Source organism: Pelophylax lessonae (genome assembly GCF_965119305.1).
Source record: "Pelophylax lessonae genome assembly, chromosome: 2".
In the NCBI taxonomy this organism is placed as follows: Eukaryota; Metazoa; Chordata; class Amphibia; order Anura; family Ranidae; genus Pelophylax; species Pelophylax lessonae.
Genome location: NC_138769.1, coordinates 639,219,765 through 639,239,027, shown reverse-complemented (window position 1 = coordinate 639,239,027; position 19,263 = coordinate 639,219,765). Strand labels below are relative to the sequence as shown.

The 19,263-nt window shown below is 40.9% G+C and overlaps 1 protein-coding gene across 2 annotated transcripts in view; it reads right to left on the bottom strand.

The window, feature by feature from the left end:
* Positions 1-19,263, bottom strand: part of RXFP2 (relaxin family peptide receptor 2) — a 453,266-nt gene that overhangs the window by 64,553 nt on the left and 369,450 nt on the right. For both annotated transcript variants that reach the window (XM_082248385.1, XM_082248386.1), the window contains exons 8-10: positions 14,289-14,360; positions 12,603-12,674; positions 11,580-11,651 (exon numbers count right to left, since the gene is read on the bottom strand). In XM_082248385.1, coding sequence (XP_082104511.1) covers positions 11,580-11,651; positions 12,603-12,674; positions 14,289-14,360 — 216 coding nt within the window. The remainder of the gene's footprint in view (positions 1-11,579; positions 11,652-12,602; positions 12,675-14,288; positions 14,361-19,263) is intronic.

Genomic DNA, 19,263 nt, shown 5'->3' with positions numbered 1-19,263 from the left:
CACTGTACCCCACAAAGGTTTTGTTCACTGCACCCCACAAAGATTGTGTTCACTGTACCCCACAAAGATTGTGTTCACTGCACTCCAAAAGGATTGTCTTCACTGCACCCCACAAAGATTGTGTTCACTGTACCCCACAAAGGTTTTGTTCACTGCACCCCACAAAGATTGTGTTCACTGTACCCCACAAAGGTTTTGTTCACTGCACCCCACAAAGATTGTGTTCACTGTACCCCCCAAAGATTTTGTTCACTGCACCCCACAAGGATTGTCTTCACTGCACCCCACAAGGATTGTCTTCACTGCACCCCACAAAGATTGTGTTCACTGTACCCCCACAAAGGTTTTGTTCACTGCACCCCACAAAGATTTTGTTCACTGCACTCCAAAAGGATTGTGTTCACTGCACCCCAAAAAGATTGTGTTCACTGCAGCTCACACACAGAAAAATGGATGTGGATCACTGACACCTGCCTATCTCCTATCCCACACCACACAGCAATATCGATTGTAGTTTGTAGAACACACTTTCCCTAAAATTCAGCAGACTCTGTCCCTAACAGGATTGAGAAGAGATCGTAGATCAGGAGAACTAAGTGCAGACCCCACCCCACACAGCAATATCGATTGTAGTTTGTAGAACACACTGACCGTATAATTCAGCAGACTCTATCCCTAAAATGCCTACAACTCGCCCTGCCTAAACACTCCGACCTGTCCCTCAATTCTAATGCCTATCTTTCCCTAATCAGCAGCCAGCACGTTGATGTGTGCTCTGTCCCTGATCTAAGCAGCATAATGACGCCGCTGCGGCTGCCTCGAACTTATAAAGACTTGGTCACATGCTTCAGACGGCCAATCACAGCTACTGAGACATTTGCAGGCATGGCTGGGATGGCTTAAGGCACACCAGTTAAACGATTGTTGATTGGCTGTTGAAAGCCCGCCATGAAAAGAGCGCCAAAGCATGCAAAACCCGGAAATAAAACGACCGAACACGGATTTTTACCCGAATATACAGTAAAGTGTCCGTGTTCGTGTTCGGGTAACAAAAATCCAATTATTCGGTACGAACACGAATAATACAGTCCGTGTTCGCTCAACACTAGTAGAGAGCCATGATTTTCTGAAGTAAAGTGTCCCCTAAGCCTATTTCATGCAAGGAGGCCTGTCTTTTCTGCTTCAATGGTCAAAAGGCATAGAGGCAATCAGGGTGATCTGCTGTGGCATGTAAAGTTTAACAATCAAGAGATGTTGTCCCTGGCTTTGCGAGCTGTGACAAATCCAACATGATCACCATGAATCAGGGAAGAGAGTAAGGGCTGTAAATGGTTGGTTATGAGTTTTCACAAATATCTTTGTGTCAATATTGAGGAGAGAAATAGGCTAGTAGATACCATAATTCATTGGGTCCTTCCCTGGTTTGGGAATAAGGATAATCTGGACCTCGAGCGTCTGTGGCGGAAACGGGCATTGGGCTGAGATAGCGTTAAACGATTTCAGAAGGATAGGGGATAATTGTTCCCAGAACGACTTGTAAAACCTAGCGGAGTAACCATATGGGCCTGGGCTTTTTTTAATCAGCAAGGAAAACGGAAAACAGGATCTCAGCCTCAGCGATAGTTTCCAAAAACAAGACAGGGAAAGCAGTGACATAAGGATTAATAAGTGCCAGGAGTTGGTCATGAGGAAGGTTGGGGTATTTCCCTTTAATATTATATAATGCAAGATAGAAATCCTGGATGAAATTTTAAGGGTTTTTGAGCAAAATTAGCTGACTCAATGATGGTAAGAAATTTTTTTCTGACAAATGTGTTTTGTTTAAAAGAAAATCAAACCATGCATGGCCAGCCTGACTTTGCTAAGTGAACAGCCTATAGTCTCTCAAGTAATCAACCCCATAAACAGTTCTTAGTTTTTTTGTGGGCTCACTATGCAACCTTAGCTTTAAATATCTTTTTTTCCAATAATCTCTTAAAGTTTTTATATGTGTATCATTGAATGCTAATAAAAGCAGAAATAAAGTAAACACAAATATAGCCAGTAGGTCTAAAAACCCCAACATAACTCACACAATAATAGATCAGGACAATTCCTCAAAGTCACAGTTTGCCACAGTCTAGAGGAGGATCTGTTCATGTTTCCCGATCTCCCCACTCACTGTTCAGTCCAGCAATCCCCTTCTTCAGTCAGGTAGACACTCCTTGACACTTATTGATAATATTATATTATTCTATATCTTTTATTCACAGATAAGATCACACCACAACAGTTTTTCAACAGGCAGAGTGAACTGAAGGACAGAAAAACTGCTGTGGTGTGATCTTGTTATCTGGGAACACAAGGTATTGAATAATAAAGGGTTAGTATGAAGTTCATTTAGGATTTTAGACAAGGTTAGGGGTTCAGGAAGTTTAGTGTAAAGGTTAGTGGTATTAGGATTACTTGTTTAAAGTGAAAGAATAAGGGATTGATCTTTGCTCTAGGCCAGGGGTCTCCAAAATGCAGCTCTGGGGCTGGATGCTGTCCTTTGCTCACCTTTATCTGGCCCTTGGGGCATTATTCCATCCACTGACACCAACAATGGGGAATTGTTCTTGTTGCTGACACCAACAATGAGGCACTCTCCCTCCAACTGACACCATCAAAAGGGTACAGTTCCTTCCATTGACACCAATGATGGGCACTAGTCCTCCCACTGACACCAAAGATATGGTATTGTTTACTCCCACTGGACTCCAGGACATTTTCCACTCCCAATGGCCCCAGTCCGCCCTTAAACTGGCCCTTTGTTTGGAAAGTTTGGAGACCCCTGCTCTAGGATCTCTGCACTCAAAATGATCATGGCCAATCCAGTGCTGAAAGCTAATGTATTGTACAGGTAGATAGCAGCAGAGACCATAGGTGGGCCTGACACCTGAAAAGTAGGCCTTTTTTCTTGACATGCATTTTTTTTTCACCGTGACTTTGTTCATTTGCCTGTTACAGTCTTACACAACAAACAAGTTTTACCTCATATTTGGAAAGCCACATACATTATTTTGTGTACACAACCTGAGAGCTGTGTGCTGCAGCTTATTTATATTCATTATGTTACCTTCATTTTAATTAATTTCTGCTCTAATAATTTCAGGAAACCTTTACATATTTATACATCTGAAATCCCTTTCACAAAAAAACTGTTTAAATAATTAATGTATATTTTGCAAATTTAAAGCTGTCCCACAGTGAGTAGTGTACTGAGTGTACTGCAGCCGAAACAACATGTCTTAGTGCTGGCCGTTCAATGCCGATGACAGACTGCTGCCTGAGTAAAAGTAAGATACGTCTCGAAAATACACCCAGATCAAACGAGCATTATGCCTAATCTCTCCACTGCAATTAACATTAGGTGTACTTTCTTACATTTTCAGACTCCAGTTGATGCATGCATGTACTAATAGAGCTCTTCTATCACTTGATGCTGTCACAGCATTTGACAGTACTGAGTGGTCTTATATGTGGGAAGTTGTAAAAAAATAAATTGGGTTTGAAGATGTTCTTTGTAACTAGGTTAAATTGTATACTTCTCCAAAGGCCTAGGTCCGGATCAATGGTGTGCAGTCCTCTCTCTTTCCGCTTTATCATGGAACAAAACAGTGTTGCCCTCTGTCGCCACTCCTATTTGCAGTCGCAATCGAGCCATTTAGCGACTTTGTTAAAACAGACCACAGAAGTGCGTGGCTTTTATAGGGAAATGCATAAGGAGAAGGTAGCTCTTTATGCTGATGACATACTTCTTCTCTCTGATACATACACATCCCTTTCCTCTGCAATGTCTCTAATTACAGAGTTCGGTAAGTTTTCAGGGTTTGGAAATAACTGGGACAAATCTGTACTGCTTCCACTTGACCCACTCCCTGATTTATCTTTTACCGTGTTGTCTTAGTGTAAAAGTGTTGCTTAGTTTAAATACCTAGGAGTGCAGATTACCAGTCGGATACAGGATTTCATCCCCCTGAACCTAAATCCATTACTTATTAGATTTCACTCCAGAGGCGTAACTAGAACCTTCAGGGCCCCGGTGCAAGAAACCTTGAAGGGCCCCCCGGACCCCTGGCCAGGGCCCTTCCCTTCAAGCCTGGGGTTCCTCCCACTGATCCTGGGGCCCTTTACTCTCATTGCTGGGCCCTTTCAGAAGTTCTGCAGTGGACCCCCTTTCTGTCATCTTGGGGCCCCCTCATGGTGGTGGAATGTTAAGGCCCGGCGCAAGGGTGACCTTTGCCATCCTGGAAGTTCACCCACTGGTGTCAGTAGTTTTTATTTTTTGGTATTTTAATGGTATTTTTTTTAATAATTTTATTTTATTGTTTTACAATGTCACTGACTATGACTCTGTCCATTCAGAAAAGGAAGGAGCTGGTAAATTACATATTTACCGACCCCTTCCTGGTTCTCTATTGTGACACATCCCCTGCAGCAGCCGCCAGGAGAGAGGAGGGAGCACAGTGGGGGGGGGGACCGGGGGAGCACACAGGGGCCCAGAGACAGCAGAACACAAGTGAACTGGATAGGAGGAGTGGCGGAGGACAAAATACAAAGGAAGCAATCTCCTCCATTTTCCTCCTCCAGCTACAGGAGGAAAAAGGAGGACAGTGATTGCTCTACAAGCTGCCCCCGCTGCCCCTCCTATCCAGGTGTACAGGGGAGCCACACAGGCCCCCTGGAGCATGGGGCCCGGTTGCAATCGCAACCCCTGCAACCCCTGTAGTTACGCCTCTGTTTCACTCACAATGTTCTGTATGGTGTAAATTCCCATTATCTGTAGCCAGCCCCACCAATCTCCTCAAGATGGTTTGGATGCCCCAACTGTTATACTTTTTACATAATTAGCCCTGTTGAATCCCATTCAAGTATTTTGGGAAGATTAATGCAGTGTTTAAAAGATTTGATCTAGTGAAAGAAAACTCAGAGGATTAAATTAGAATTTTTGCAATATTCCAAAGAGCAAGGGGGACTGTCTGCTCCTAACCCATGGTTGTATTTGCGTGCTGCTCAGCTTCAGTTTATGGGGGGATGGGGGAGGCATGGACCTCAGAGGTCTTCCTTTAACATGCTTTCTTTCATATTTAAAGGTAAAAATCCATTACAGAAGATAGAATCTTCTACTGTTCTTAAAGTGCAATCTGCACATCCTATATTACATTTGATGCATAAGGTGTGGCAAACAGTTAAAACTCTTCAGGTAATCATCGAACATACCAGATATACTCCACTATGGTCCAATAAAAAATTGGCAGAACTTTCTCAGTTGGAAGGCTTTTTGAGGTGGGAGAGAGCAGGAATCACAGCTCTGTCTCAGCTTTATTTTGATGGAACCTTAAAATCTTTTCAACAATTGCGTTCGGAGTTTAACTTGGAACAGCATTGGTTCTATCAATATTTACAATTACATCATGCACTTCGTGCACAGGGCTTGATTTCATCCTCCTCCTTTGCCTCAATACCTTTTAATTTTCAATGATTTTTATTGAAAGTTTTTACAAAAATAGTGCAAAATATACACACATAATAAAAAATAAGTGCATAATAAACGTGAACAGTGGTATAACCATAGCAAACATTAGGTAATACTTCTATAAAAGGTCGAAACTATAACGTGGCAAGGGCTAGCACCTCAAAACACAATAAACAGGAGCCTCAAGGTATCTAGAGGGACCCTCACCGAGGGTGAACAGGGCCAGCCACCCCGAGCGTTTAATCACACTGTGCATACTTCACAGGGTAAGTGGCTAGATCGTGATCCCACAGAACCCTGCCCCAGCCTGGGCTGGGGACATGGGGTACTAAGCCCTTAGAATACAGTACCACTGTTAACCTCATACCGTAAACTGAGACAAATCGTAGAAAGAGAGAAAGAGAAAGGACAATAGAACCACAAGAAAAGAAGAGAAAAGGGAAAAGAGAGAAGAGGAAAAATTTGTAAGATTGGACCCGCCCCCGCCCCCGCACCCCACCCCCAGACCTTCCCGAGTCCATCAGGCACCCCCAGTGAGGTAGTTAATCCACGATCCCATACCTTGTCAAACACACGCATTTTGTCCTCCAGTTGAGCTGTCAGGCGCTCATTAATCATAATCCAATTCAGTTTGTGCCTAAGCAGCTCAAAATGGTATCGTAGGAGACTTCCAGGATCTCGCTATTGCTATTTTAGCTGCAGTAAATATGAACGTTATGAGCCGCCTCTGCGCTCTATTGGCTGTATCCACCTTTTTGCCCAATAGTGCCTGCTGAGGGGACTTGAGTAGGTTTACTTGCGTGAGGGTGTAGATGAAATTGTACACTCTAATCCAGAAGCGTCGGGCCTTCGGGCATTGCCACCAAACATGAAACATCGTACCCTCCTGGCCACACCCCCGGAAACACCGCGAGGATGCTCCTGGCACAAAGGATGCTATCCTGGCTGGTACCATGTACCAGCGCAGGAGCACTTTATAGTTGATTGAAGTGTTAATTAGAGACCTGGAAGCCTCTCGAGCCATGTCGTGCCAGTCCGCCAACTCCACAACCTCCCCGACATCCGCCTCCCATCGTTCCATGTATGGAAGCTTCAGGGGCGAGTCCATAAGTATATTATAAATCATAGAAATATACCCCCGTAATTTATCGTATTTGCGGCACAAAAATTCCATGGAGGTCATGGTAGTCAGATCGGACAGGCGAGACAGGGATCGCAGGTAATGATCAATCTGTGCGTACCTATAGTACTCAGTGTCAGGCAGGGCATGTTTTTCTATCAGCTGCTGACGTTTGAGGATACCCCTATGATCACAAATCCGCTATGCGAAGCAGCCCCTTGTTCGTCCACCACTGAAAAGATCTGGGGGAGAGACCCGGGGGGAACCCGCTGTTGTTAAGAATAGTGGCCAATGGGGTATGTGGGGACCTAAAGCCATGCGTTCTGGTCAAACGATCCCAAATGGCCATAGAATGAGACAAGGCTGGGCACAGGATGGGGGGACGATCCCTAGGCGATAACCACATTGCATGGGAGACTGCCAGGCCCAGAACCGAGCTAGCCTCCAATTCCATCCAGGGCATCCGGGCCCCCTCAGAGTGGAATCTCACCAACTGGGATAACTGTGCAGCATAATAATAGTTCAGCAGATCCGGCACCCCCAAACCACCCCTGACTTTAGGGGCGTATAGTGTCCTCTTGTTCACCCTAGGCCTCTTGTTCCCCCAGATAAAGGAAAGGACGTGACCCTGAAATTTGAGCAGGTCAGACCGCCGCAGCGCGACTGGCAGAGTGCGGAACAGATATAACACCCTCGGAAGGATATTCATCTTGATGGAGTATAGTCTGCCAAGCCACGAAGGGGGCTGAATCAACCATTTATCCATGTCACCCTTCAGGCGTGTAAACAGAGGAGGATAATTCTTCGTGTAGAGTGTAGACAAGGATGGGGTTAAATTAATGCCTAAGTAGGGCATAGAGTCCGTGCACCATGCAAATTTGAAAGATTTCCTGAGTGTGTCCACAGTGCGACCCTCCAGGGAGATGTTCAGTGCCTGGGATTTCGTTTGGCTTGCATGCAATCCTGATACAAGCGCAAACGCATCCAATAGCGCAAATAAGTTGGGTAAAGTCGTGACGGGCGAGGAGACAATGGCTAAAATATCGTCCGCAAAAAGGGCGCACTTGTGTTCGACGCCCCCGCACACCACCCCTCAATACCTTTTTATTTATATACTTGCCCGGGCTGTGACTACTAAGGGGCTCATCTTATTGACACACACACAGTTGTTATTAAAATTTCTTCTTAAAGAGGTAGTAGACCTCAGAAAAAAATGTTTTAATAAAAAACCTGAAAGACAAGGCATAATGAGCTAGTATATAGTTACATAGATAGTGAGGTTGAAAAAAGACACCAGTCCATCCAGTTAAAGCTATGATGTGTGTGTGTGTGTTTGCTGTTATCCATACATTGTATACCCCTGTATGTTGTGGTGTTTAAGTTGCCCATCTAAACGTTTTTTGAAACTATCGATGCTCCCTACTGATACCACTGCTTGTGGAAGAGAATTCCACATCCTTACCGCTCTGACAGTAAAGAACCTTTTACACAGTTTAAGGTTAAACCGCTTTTCTTCCAGTTTTAGCAAGTGGCCCCATGTCTTTTTTAATTCCCTTTCTTTGAAAAGTTTGTTCCCTATGCTAGGGTCACCAGTTCGGTATTTGTACATTGATATCATATCACCTCTCAAGCGTCTCTTCTCCAGAGGGAATAAGTTCAATGCCTGTAGTCTTTCCTCATAGGTGATGTCCTCCATTCCCCTAATTATCTTTGTTGCCCTTCTATGGACTCTCTCTATTTCCAGCACATCCTTTCTGAGGACTGATGCCCAGAACTGGACGGCATACTCAAGTACGCAAGTATGCATCGCATACAAGCTCACTATGAAATACATTCCTTATAACGAAGCCCCTGCAGTGTCGCCCACTCACCAGTGACACAGCCGACATGTTCAGCCGTCTTACTTCCTAATTGGCCAGAACCGCGATGACCTCACTCCTGCGCATGTGTGCAGGAGCCGGCGTTCACAGCACAGGGCTCTGAAGGAAGGGCACGGGCCTTCAGAGAGCATGCCCCAGTGATGTCCCTGGCTGCATGCAAAGTAAATATCTCCTAAATGGTGTATGTTTGGGAGATATTTACAGTACCTATAGGTAAGCCTTATCATAGGCTTACCTATAGGTACAAGTTACAGAGGAAGCTTTTCTTCCTCTTTAAGTTTCCTCTTCCATTTGGGCACAGATGGGAGAAGGATTAGTGTTCCCTTCTCCTAAGAACTTTGGAATGAGTTGCTGCAGAATAGTCATATCATTTTACTTTTTCCATCCCACAGAGTAACACAGCTCTTTATTTTGCATAGAATGTATTGTACACCAGATTTTTTTGCATAAGATAGATTGCAGGGAGAACTCACACTGTGTTAGATGGGGCCATCCACATAGAAATCTTAAACATTTACTGTGGAGATGCCAAAAGCTTAAGTGTTACTGGCAAGGGGTTATCTCAACTTTAAATTATTCATATGGTATTTACCTAAGCCTTAACCCCATTTTATGTATCCTGCGATATGTTGATTCCAATACATTGGACTCAAAGTTAATTGTTGCAGCTTGAAGATCTCTTTTTATTGCATGAAAACTGATTGCCTTACGATGGGTTTCCTCTACTCTGCCATCAGTAGATGAGTGGAAATCTGAAGTGAATAAATATATTTTGTTTGAGAAACAGAAGTACCCTTCTCGAAATGCTCTACATACATTTCCTGCAATATGGTCTAGTTGGATAGACGAGATAGTCCTGTCTATTACTCTTTCTTATTGTTACTTGTGGGATATTTATTAGTTTGCCAAGTATGTTGGAGGGGTATAGGTGCTACATTGATATATTTATTTAATGGTAACTAGTGGGCTTAGTACTGTATTATGGTTTTTTTCTTTCTTTCTTTCTTTTTTTTTGTTGCTGTTTGCTTAATCTTTTCTATTTTAAGTTATTTTATTCTGCGTGACAGTGTGTCTCTATATTATTCTGTACTTTTAAAGAAAAAATCTCTAAATAAAGTTGAATTTAAAAAAGTAAGATATGTAACTAACGTTGCTGCAGCCAGAGATGGGGCATTTATCATTGGAACTAACTTATTTTTACTGTGCAAATGACCAAAAATAATTTTTGGCCATACTCTAGCTTTGCGTTGTAAAATACATAACACTGTAAAATACAAAACACATAAATGAATGCATTTATGCTAGATACACCTATGTGTCTTTGCGGGTCGCATCTTGCACAGGCATAGCAGCAGATTTTATATGCATGGGATGGCATTCAGAATGAATGGCAGAGCAGTGCATTTTCACTGCGGGTGGTTGCGGGTGCGGGAATCGCTGTGAACCTAGCCTTAAAGCTGAACCCCAGGCAAAGAGCTAAATACACTGATATAAATATGGTGGCTGTTTAATCTGCTATCAAAAATTTGTATTTCTGTCCATCCATTCTTGATATTTACAAAGTTCTGCCACACATTACACCACAGCTCTGTTAGGCTTCCTGTTTCCTCGCAGGTCTAAGCCAGCTGGACTGGAGGAGGGTCCTGCACTAGACGGTCAACACTGCAAGTGATTAGGATCTTGCTCTATTGAAAAATAAAAGATGTACTATATAGCCAAATATTTGTGTACACCTGACCATCACACCTACATGAGCTTGTTGGACATTCCATTCTAACACCATGGGCACCAGTTTGGAGTTGCCTCCTTTTGCAGCTTAACAGCCTCAACGTTTCCGGTAAGATCTCACACAAGGTTTTGCACATACAGTCATTGCTACAACAAGGTTGTTTATGAGTCACAATTGGTTTAAAAGCTGTTAGATAATAACTAGCTGATTACCAATTTTAATAGACAATAGTTACATGTCAAAAGCCTAAGTTTATTTTAGTATTGTTACAATTCCAATCATGCTTTAGAGATAGAATTTTGTCTTGAGAATTTGTGGAAGACAAGTTAAAAACAGGCTTCCCACTAAGACTATATTTCTCCAAGTCATAAATAGTAGCAGAACCCTTTAAAAACAAATTCTGCACAACTTGTCCTAATTACAACTCACACATAGATACATTCTTAGCCAACTGACCCTTTAACATTAATTTTCCTTTGTCATGATGCCACCAGGCAATTTTCTTTTTAGTTGAGATCAGGTGACAAATTGCCTAGGTATTTGGACTAGGGATCGACCGATTATCGACAAAGCCGATATATCGAGGGCCGATATGCACTTTCCCCAATATATCAGAATCAGCCACCAAGGTGGCCGATATTATCAATATTTTGGGAAAGTACTTGTACCGGAGTGATGCCTGCAGCTAGAGGCATCACTCCGGTACCAGCATCCATAGCCAACGGTCGGCTGTCTTGTAATGACAACCGATGCAGCTGACAAGCCGCTTGGCTGTCATAACAAGGAGCAGGAGGGGACGTTCCCCCCCCTCCTGCCGCCTTCCGCGGCTCCCCTGGGTCTCCCTACCGGGAGATCCGGGCAACCAGCCTGCACGCCTGCCAAAGACCCAATCAAAGCCGCATTCAGCTCTGATTGGGTCTCCATGCAAAAACCCAGAAGTGATGCCATGACATCACTTCCGACTACTGGCGCCAGATTAAAAGAAATGAAAGCATTCAAAACAGCCAAACTTGGCGTTTTTAATTATTTTATGTGCAGAGGAGGGGTTTGGGGTCTTTTAGACCCCCAGATCCCTCCACAAGAGTACCTGTCAAGTAAAAAAAATAAAAAAAAAACATTTTTTAAATGTACGATAATATCGGCCCATATCGGCTGATACTGATACGCGATGACCAAAATATCGGTATCGGTATCGGCAATGAAAAAACGATATCGGTCGATCCCTAATTTGGACATATAACTAGCAGACATGGGATCCATGAGCAGCACTTTTTGCAGCTTAGGGGTAAGCAGTAAAATAGCAAAATAAAATAATACACATAAATACAAAACAAACCAAATAAAAAAACTTACAGAACAGTGAGCTCATCACAGGTTACAAAACTGGAATTACTCAGTCCTCTGATATTATTTCCCTCAAAATCCCTACAAAAACAAAATCAATAAATAAGCTATTTTGATAAAATTGGTTAAATAAACATGTACGAGCACACACATCAATAACTATCAGTAATTTATTTTTATCCAAGGTAAAGTTCCAGATTATGTAAGAGTTGCAGAGAAACAATGTACTGATGTACTCAATGGGTGACTGAACTTTCCTTAATTTTCATATGTTCAAAATTGTCTTCTTAAAACTGGAATATTGTTTTTAGACAGAAACATTTAGACACACAATTTTTGATACCAATAACTCTTAGGGCTATATTTTTATTGATGTTATGTACTTGGCACTGATAGTTATATTGCATGTCTTACTGTGCACATTCATCAATCCTAAAAGACTAGGACCAAAAATCAAAATAGACAAGTATTACAGCAAATAACAAAGGTGATTCATGGAGTCATATTTTTAAGCAGTGACACAGACCAAGGCAATAACAGTGAATGATTCATGGCTGCCAAACTATCCTAAACAGTGGCATTGAGTTCAATTTAATCTTTACTCACATCTACAGCAAGCTGATGTGGTTTTTAAAGTGTTTGTAATCCCTATCAATAGCCCTAACTTCTCTTATTTGCGTCATTTTGGTCTGTTAAATATACTGTTAGAAGAGTTTTGTCATATCTGTTCCATAGCAAAATCTCAATTTAAAAAAAATATAAAAAATTTAAATTTGGCCACATGCATGCCTCTGCTGGTGTGAGGTGCTAATAAACTAACATGGCTTCATGGAATGCATGGATCAGCAGATGACCCATAAGCATAGCTGAATGCTATTTGAAAAAATAAAACTTAAATAGCCATGCCAGTTGCATTGCACAGATGGCTTTGATGGTGCAGTGAAGTAGATACAAAACTAAGTAAGTAGTAAGGGAAACCTGCTCATAGTGATTTGCTCCGCCACCCTAATGCTGAATTGTCAAATAACTTACATCCAATTAATGAATGGCATCTGGGCACATAGCTTTTGCGGAAGAGCTTCCAGTGAGTTGTTTATCATTGACCTACATAAAACAAGCAAGTTGTTATTTCCAAAAGCATAAACTATTCTGATCGAAGAACATTTTCTATAGATGCACCAAGTGCTTTTTTTGCAGTGTTATCTGCAGTGTCCTCTTACTCCATTCCTTTAAACCTTTACTAGCTGTAAAAGTTACTCAGATGTACTGATTTTTTTTTTTTGCTGTTCTATGAAAGATTATGAATTCTTGACAAAGTAGGGAGGCGGACACTACTCTGCCTACCATCATGCAGGAAAGGGTTTACTTTAGACTGTGGAATCACTTGACTAGGTGCTATTTAAAAAAACAAACCTACAATTGCATTACCTTGCCCAAAAGACAGCAGTGGGTCCCTGTGCTGCTAAACCCAAGAGCTCAACACCTAAGCTTTCATTTAGGCCATACCAGAAATCTGTAGCCCAGTGAAACCACAGTGTTGAGTCATGTGACCCCCTTTCAGTAAACTCTGTACCCCTCCGCCCATCAGTTTTTTTTGCTACATATACTTAAAAGTTTGCAGATAGGGCAAAAAAATAATAAAATAAAAATATTCATATTTTGTAACTTGAGGCTTCCCATAGACCTATATTTTTTTTCATTAATTTCTAAAACAAATAGGCTAGTACTGTATTTATAGAGGAAACTGTATTAAATTTTCTATCTAGTACTGTATTTATATTGTACACTTGTTTGTAGAACTATTTGTGTACACTTAAAACAACATGGCACCTATCAATAAAATTATATTCGGCACCTAACAAACACATCTTTAGGATTTCTTAAAAGATTTGAGGAAAATAAAAACACAGTATGGGAGGGTAAAGACTAAATGATCATAAATATGATTACAATTTTTTTATGCTGTCCTTTTGTTTATTTATTGCCCTTTTGTGTAATTTATTGAAGCCTAGATGCCCAGGCCAAATTTAGCAGTGTCACTATTGTGTCAGTTAGATTTACATAATCTCTATGAATAATTTGACACACATAATATATGTTATGCACAGCTACACGTGCTTAACTCATGTTTTCACATGCTTGTGCATGGATGTAGTCTATGAATTGAAAAATTTAACATTTTGAATAATATTCCCATATGCAAGCGAAAACAAACGTGCTGGCAGTTACATGCGTATAGCTGCACAGAGCACATTCTGTAATTCACGTAAATAGGCAAAGTTATGCTGTAGCTGTGTGCAACTGGGGCACCACAGCAACAGGCACATTTTACTCCATACAGCCATACACCCTATTATACAGCCATGTAAAAGAATCCTTCAAATTCTTTAAATGAATGTATTGTTATTTTGAATACTGTAATCCAACAACTACAGTATTAAAAAGGGGGAAACTGCCATCTTCAGGCACAAATGCCATCTACAAGCTAAAAGCTATTTTGTCCTGAATAAATCCTCCAGTCTGCATGTGTCCACATAGCAAAGTGGTTCCCAATTCTTTGGAATAGAGCATATATCATGGAACTAAATAGACATGGATACTGTATATACATAGATATGGACACTGAATATGCACACATGCAACACTCCCTCCTCTAACATAAAAACAACATTCATAAAGAACATTATATACAGATATCAAGCATTTTGGTTTACTTACAAGAAAAACAACGACTCTAACCCAGTGAAGAGCTCCTGGCTAACTTTTACTATGGGGTTTTCATCTAGGATTCTAAAAATATACAACAGTTAAACAACATATTGACACATATGGCACCTGTAAATATAATTATATATATTTATTGTAACTGCAATAAGATAACAATGTTTCAATTTTCAAGGTGCTATATTTGAACTGTTTTAGACAGTTCATATTACGCACAGACTGCACATAAAGAGATCAACATTCTTTCCATGCGCATGGGTGACCGCATGGCTGGGATGTTGGATTTTTAATAATTATCTTATGTTGCTGGGAGTGATAAACTTATGAGGGAGGGGTCTATTGCTGCTCACTGCTGGAGGGTCGATTGATGCTGGCCACTGGGAGATTTATTATTACTGGGGGGGTATTTTGATGCAGAGGGTCTATTGTTGCTGGGGGATAGATTTTACAGCTTTTCTAGTTATCCCTAACAAATTCCATACAAACTTCTTGGCACCACAAAATGATACTTGGCTCTGTGTTATCTAAAAGAGACAGGAATATGAGGTGGGACAAAGCAACAATGCTCAGAGGTGGGTAGGGGGTGGAAACAAGTGGTGACTTGGAAAACAAAGGGAGACAGAACAGTTGCAATTGCATTTCAATTCAATACAAGAGGATTAAGAGAGCCCAGATTGTGCAGCTTACAATATAGGAGGTAAGAAAAAGGGGTACAAAAGGTAAAACATGTGGGAGGTAAGATGACATGAAGGTGGGGTAGGCCTCCCTGAAGAGATGAGTTTTCAGGGATTGCCTAAAGACAGAAATAGTATGAGACAGCTGGACAGGTTGGGGCAGAATGGTGATATCATCTACTCAAGATGGTCATCTCAGGCACATGCACAGTTTCTCGACTGGAGCTCTGGGGGGGGGGGGGGGGGTATTGATTTTTCATGAGCATATGTAGTTTATCTGTAAATTGTACTGTTTGAATGATTGCTATTTGTTTGCCTTTAAATAAGTTTGTCTCTACTTTACTCCATAGCTATGGGATGCTCTATGTCGTTAGTTCTGCCCTTTCTTCATGCTTTCCCCTCCATCTACCCCATGTACTGTATTCTGCTTGAGCTAGACAAACACATCTGTTATGATCTGCAGAAAATTTTGGATTAAAGCTTTCTACGTTCTGAAAGATCTAATTTCCAGACACTGTCTGCCAAGCTACTGAGACTGTAGGTTAAACTGTCTCACTACAACTGGATCAGTTATAGAGAACACACTATCAATAATTAGATTGCAGAAGCAGAACACTGTGAAATGTCAGGAATTTATTCATGCACATTTATAAATTTAATGTTAGGCTTTAGCTCTATTTATTTACGTGTGCCAGTGGTGCAATGTGTACTACAGTTAGTGAATGCAGTACCTTTCACTATCACCTAATGCAATAGGGGGGATCCAACTGACACAAAGCCTATACTGAGAAAGTATGTTGGCTGCTATTACTGACCATCTCCTGAAAATGCTGGTTGCCTAAATGTCTATGACTTTAATAACCTTCATAACATTGACCTTGAAGAAGCATGCAGATTCCTGCTCTTTGAATTTGACTCAGGTACCAAAGCTCAGCTGGACAGCCAGGAAAATAGCATTTTCAGAAAGAAAAGTCAGCAGCAGCAGTTTCCATACAGGTATCTTTAAGATGTACTGTGATAGCCTTCTAAAGGTTTCAAACATTTAGGTCTACTACATGAGCATAGCTACCTGGTAGAAAATCAGTTACACCTCTTCTGGAACAAGCATGTAGCCTGGCAGCTAGAGAGCAAGGGCTATGTTTGGAGGACAGGAGCCACTTTTCAGAAATAGAGACACTTATAAGAAGGCTTGGTAAATCACTTGATGTATTCATGAAGGAAGTGGGGCAGAATGTGGTGGACAGCAGTGGGCCAGAAGGGCTGGCCATAGAAGTGTGCTAGGACCATGGAAGATGGCACTAAATCCCTATCAACAAACTATATATTAAATGGGAATAAGGAAAAAACGGGGAGGGAAAGGGGATGCGGAAAAAAGGAAAAGATGAGGGAAATGGGACTTTAAATGAGACTCGTGCCAAAGAGTCTCCATCCCTATTAATCATGAGCATGAAATTAACATAATGTTCAACAATAAAATGTTCAAAAATAAAAAGGTGGGACTTTATATGAGGTGTGGCCAGTTGACACATGATGTTCTAATGGTAGTACATATACATTTGCAGGTAAGCATAAAAAAGGCATATGATAAAACATCATGTGTTTATTAACATGTAAAATGGCAGTTAGCCTAGGTACAATAGGTACAATAAGTTCAAGGGTAGCATAAACAGTATACAACTAAATAATATAGTAAAATCATAATGGAAAATTACAAAGGTGGACCAACAAGCATAAAGTTTGTACAACATGATAATTGGATGCATGCTAAGATGATATTGAATGTACATGGCCTCTTCAGCTCGACGCATATCGTGAAAAACGTTTCACTTCATCAGGAGCAGGCATAATTGGACTTGGTGGGATATTAACTGTCAGTGAGGCTGTTCTGGCACCCATAAATACGTCTGGAAGGGAACTGAGGGAGCAAAAAAAAAAAAGATCCGCGCAAGGCCAGAGGCGCAAAGTCCATGGACATAGCGTGAATTGCCAAATTGGTTCTCAGGCTGGGTGGTCAAATGTGGCTATCAACAAACTATTACAGTGTTGTTCCAGTTGGACTTTATTTGTAACCGCTCTCTAGACGCCAGTCTAAATATAATATTTAATATTCTGTCATGAGCCACAAAGCAAAGTGAATAAGAATTCCAATTAAATATGTAACAAAGTCTGTATAGTTTTGTGGCTGAACACGTACATTTATAATAAACCAACAAAAATATGTTTATTTTCTACCTTCCTGTATTAAATTTTAAACAGATGTTTGCTGTTGGTTCTTGATAAATGTGTGGAAAAAGAAATTAACAAGCAGGAATGTAGAGAACAGGAGTCTGTACAACCTATTTTAGCTCTGTGAACTAAGCCAGTGTTTCCCAACCTTTTTTCAGTTAAGGCACCCTTTAAAATAAAGACAATCTCAAGGCACCCCTTAAAATTTTGGAGTCTCGAGGCACCCTAAAATGTAAAAATCTATTCTAATAGTTTTACATAATGCAGCAACATCCACACTTAGGACACCCAACGTTAGAGGGGATTTATTCTTCCAAATCAAATACACTTTTGCACACTTGTACTGACTAGTATTACAATGCTTCTCTTCTCCCTCAATTTCTCTCCATCAGTCAGCTAATGTCACCCCAGTGCTGAGGGAGAGGGGCACAGGAGGGTCAAACAAAGATGCTGTGGAGGCAACAGACATCCTTCTTAATAATTGATGATGTCATTGGATGTTAGAATGCCAGTGTCTAGAAAGCCGTAGTGGTGTATAATGAAAACCCATGGCTTTGTGTAACTAAACAAGCATGCAGCAAGCAAAGACAGTCCCCACAAAGAGAGTCCCAGGTCGGCATGCTTGTATGGGAACAATACTTATTAAGATTGAATTCACACCTGAGCTGGAGCATTTACATTCAGTTTAGAAACATTTTTTTCTGTGTATTTTTTTTTATATTTTGTCATTCATATGCAAACTTGAACATTTCTATTTTAGCTAATGCAAAGCTAGTTACTAAGAGGAGGAGATGGTTGTTTAGGATTAAAACATTCTCATTTTCAAGAGCTCCTATTAAATTCTATTGGCCCAAAACACCCTAGTTTGCTTCAAAAGTAGCTCATGTATCTTTTTGAGCTTTAGGCATTAAGCTACAAGTGTGACTAATTAAATAAAAAAATGCAAATTGACAATCCGTATGTATGACTTGTTCTCATGAGTATATATATATATATATATATATATATATATATATATATATATATATATATATATTAGTCCCAGTGACAAGAAAAAAAGAGAGGTTTATATAAAAAAATACCAAAAAACACAAAAAATCAAAATAGCTACTAAGCAAGTGTCCAGTGAAAGTTTGTGAGTGGTGCTCAAAATGAAAACATCCAAGTGACTTTTGAGAACCGTGACTCTGTGTTCACACCCCCCCCCCCCCAAAGTGAATCCACTTACCAGAAGATGTGGACCGCTAAGCAATATTGCTTAGGGGTCTTAACAAGCTTGACACTGGTAAGTGTGGATGGGGCTCCTTGTGGTATCTCCTATTATCCAATACTCAGCATAGAAAGAAAGAGATATCCCAAATAGTGTCTTAGTCTATGAGAACACCCACTGGGAGGGGCGAAACGCGTTGACGAGATTCTGGGCTTTGCAGCAACGTAAACATCACTTCCGTGCCGTTGGAACGCAAGCGGAAGTGTGCTGGAAAGCACGCCGCTTCTTTTGTATGGTGATCCACTAATCATGCTATAGCCATCCAACCTGCCTCTAGGAGCACTTCTTATTTATACCGATGAGTCTATGGACTTCTTAACTATTGTAAGTGCCCATCTTTTTTGACTCTTTGTTTAGAGTCATTGATTATATCATTAAGCTACAAGTGCTCTTTTGTGAACAAGAACAATTTAGAAGTATGGGACTTTGGTAGTTGAGCATTTGAAGCTTTGAGCTTCAAGCTACAAAATGTTCCACTGTATAATAGTGCTAAAGTTCGTATAAAACCAATAAGTTTTGAATAGTATGTAAAAGGGCTAGAACCCCCAGCAGGATTTTATTGCTGTGTGTGTTCCTATTGGGGGGATTCAACCTCACTATTTATCCTATGACCATTGTCTCTGGTACAGAAAGTGATGGGAAATCTAAAAATATTGTGTTACAGGAAAAGGTAGAGGAAAACCTTCCAGTTGAGAAACCTGTTCTGGTAACAACTGACTGTAATGTGCAATAATAAACACTACCACTGTCATCTAATTAAATGTGCAAATGAATGGGCAAATGAAAATACAATTTGCAC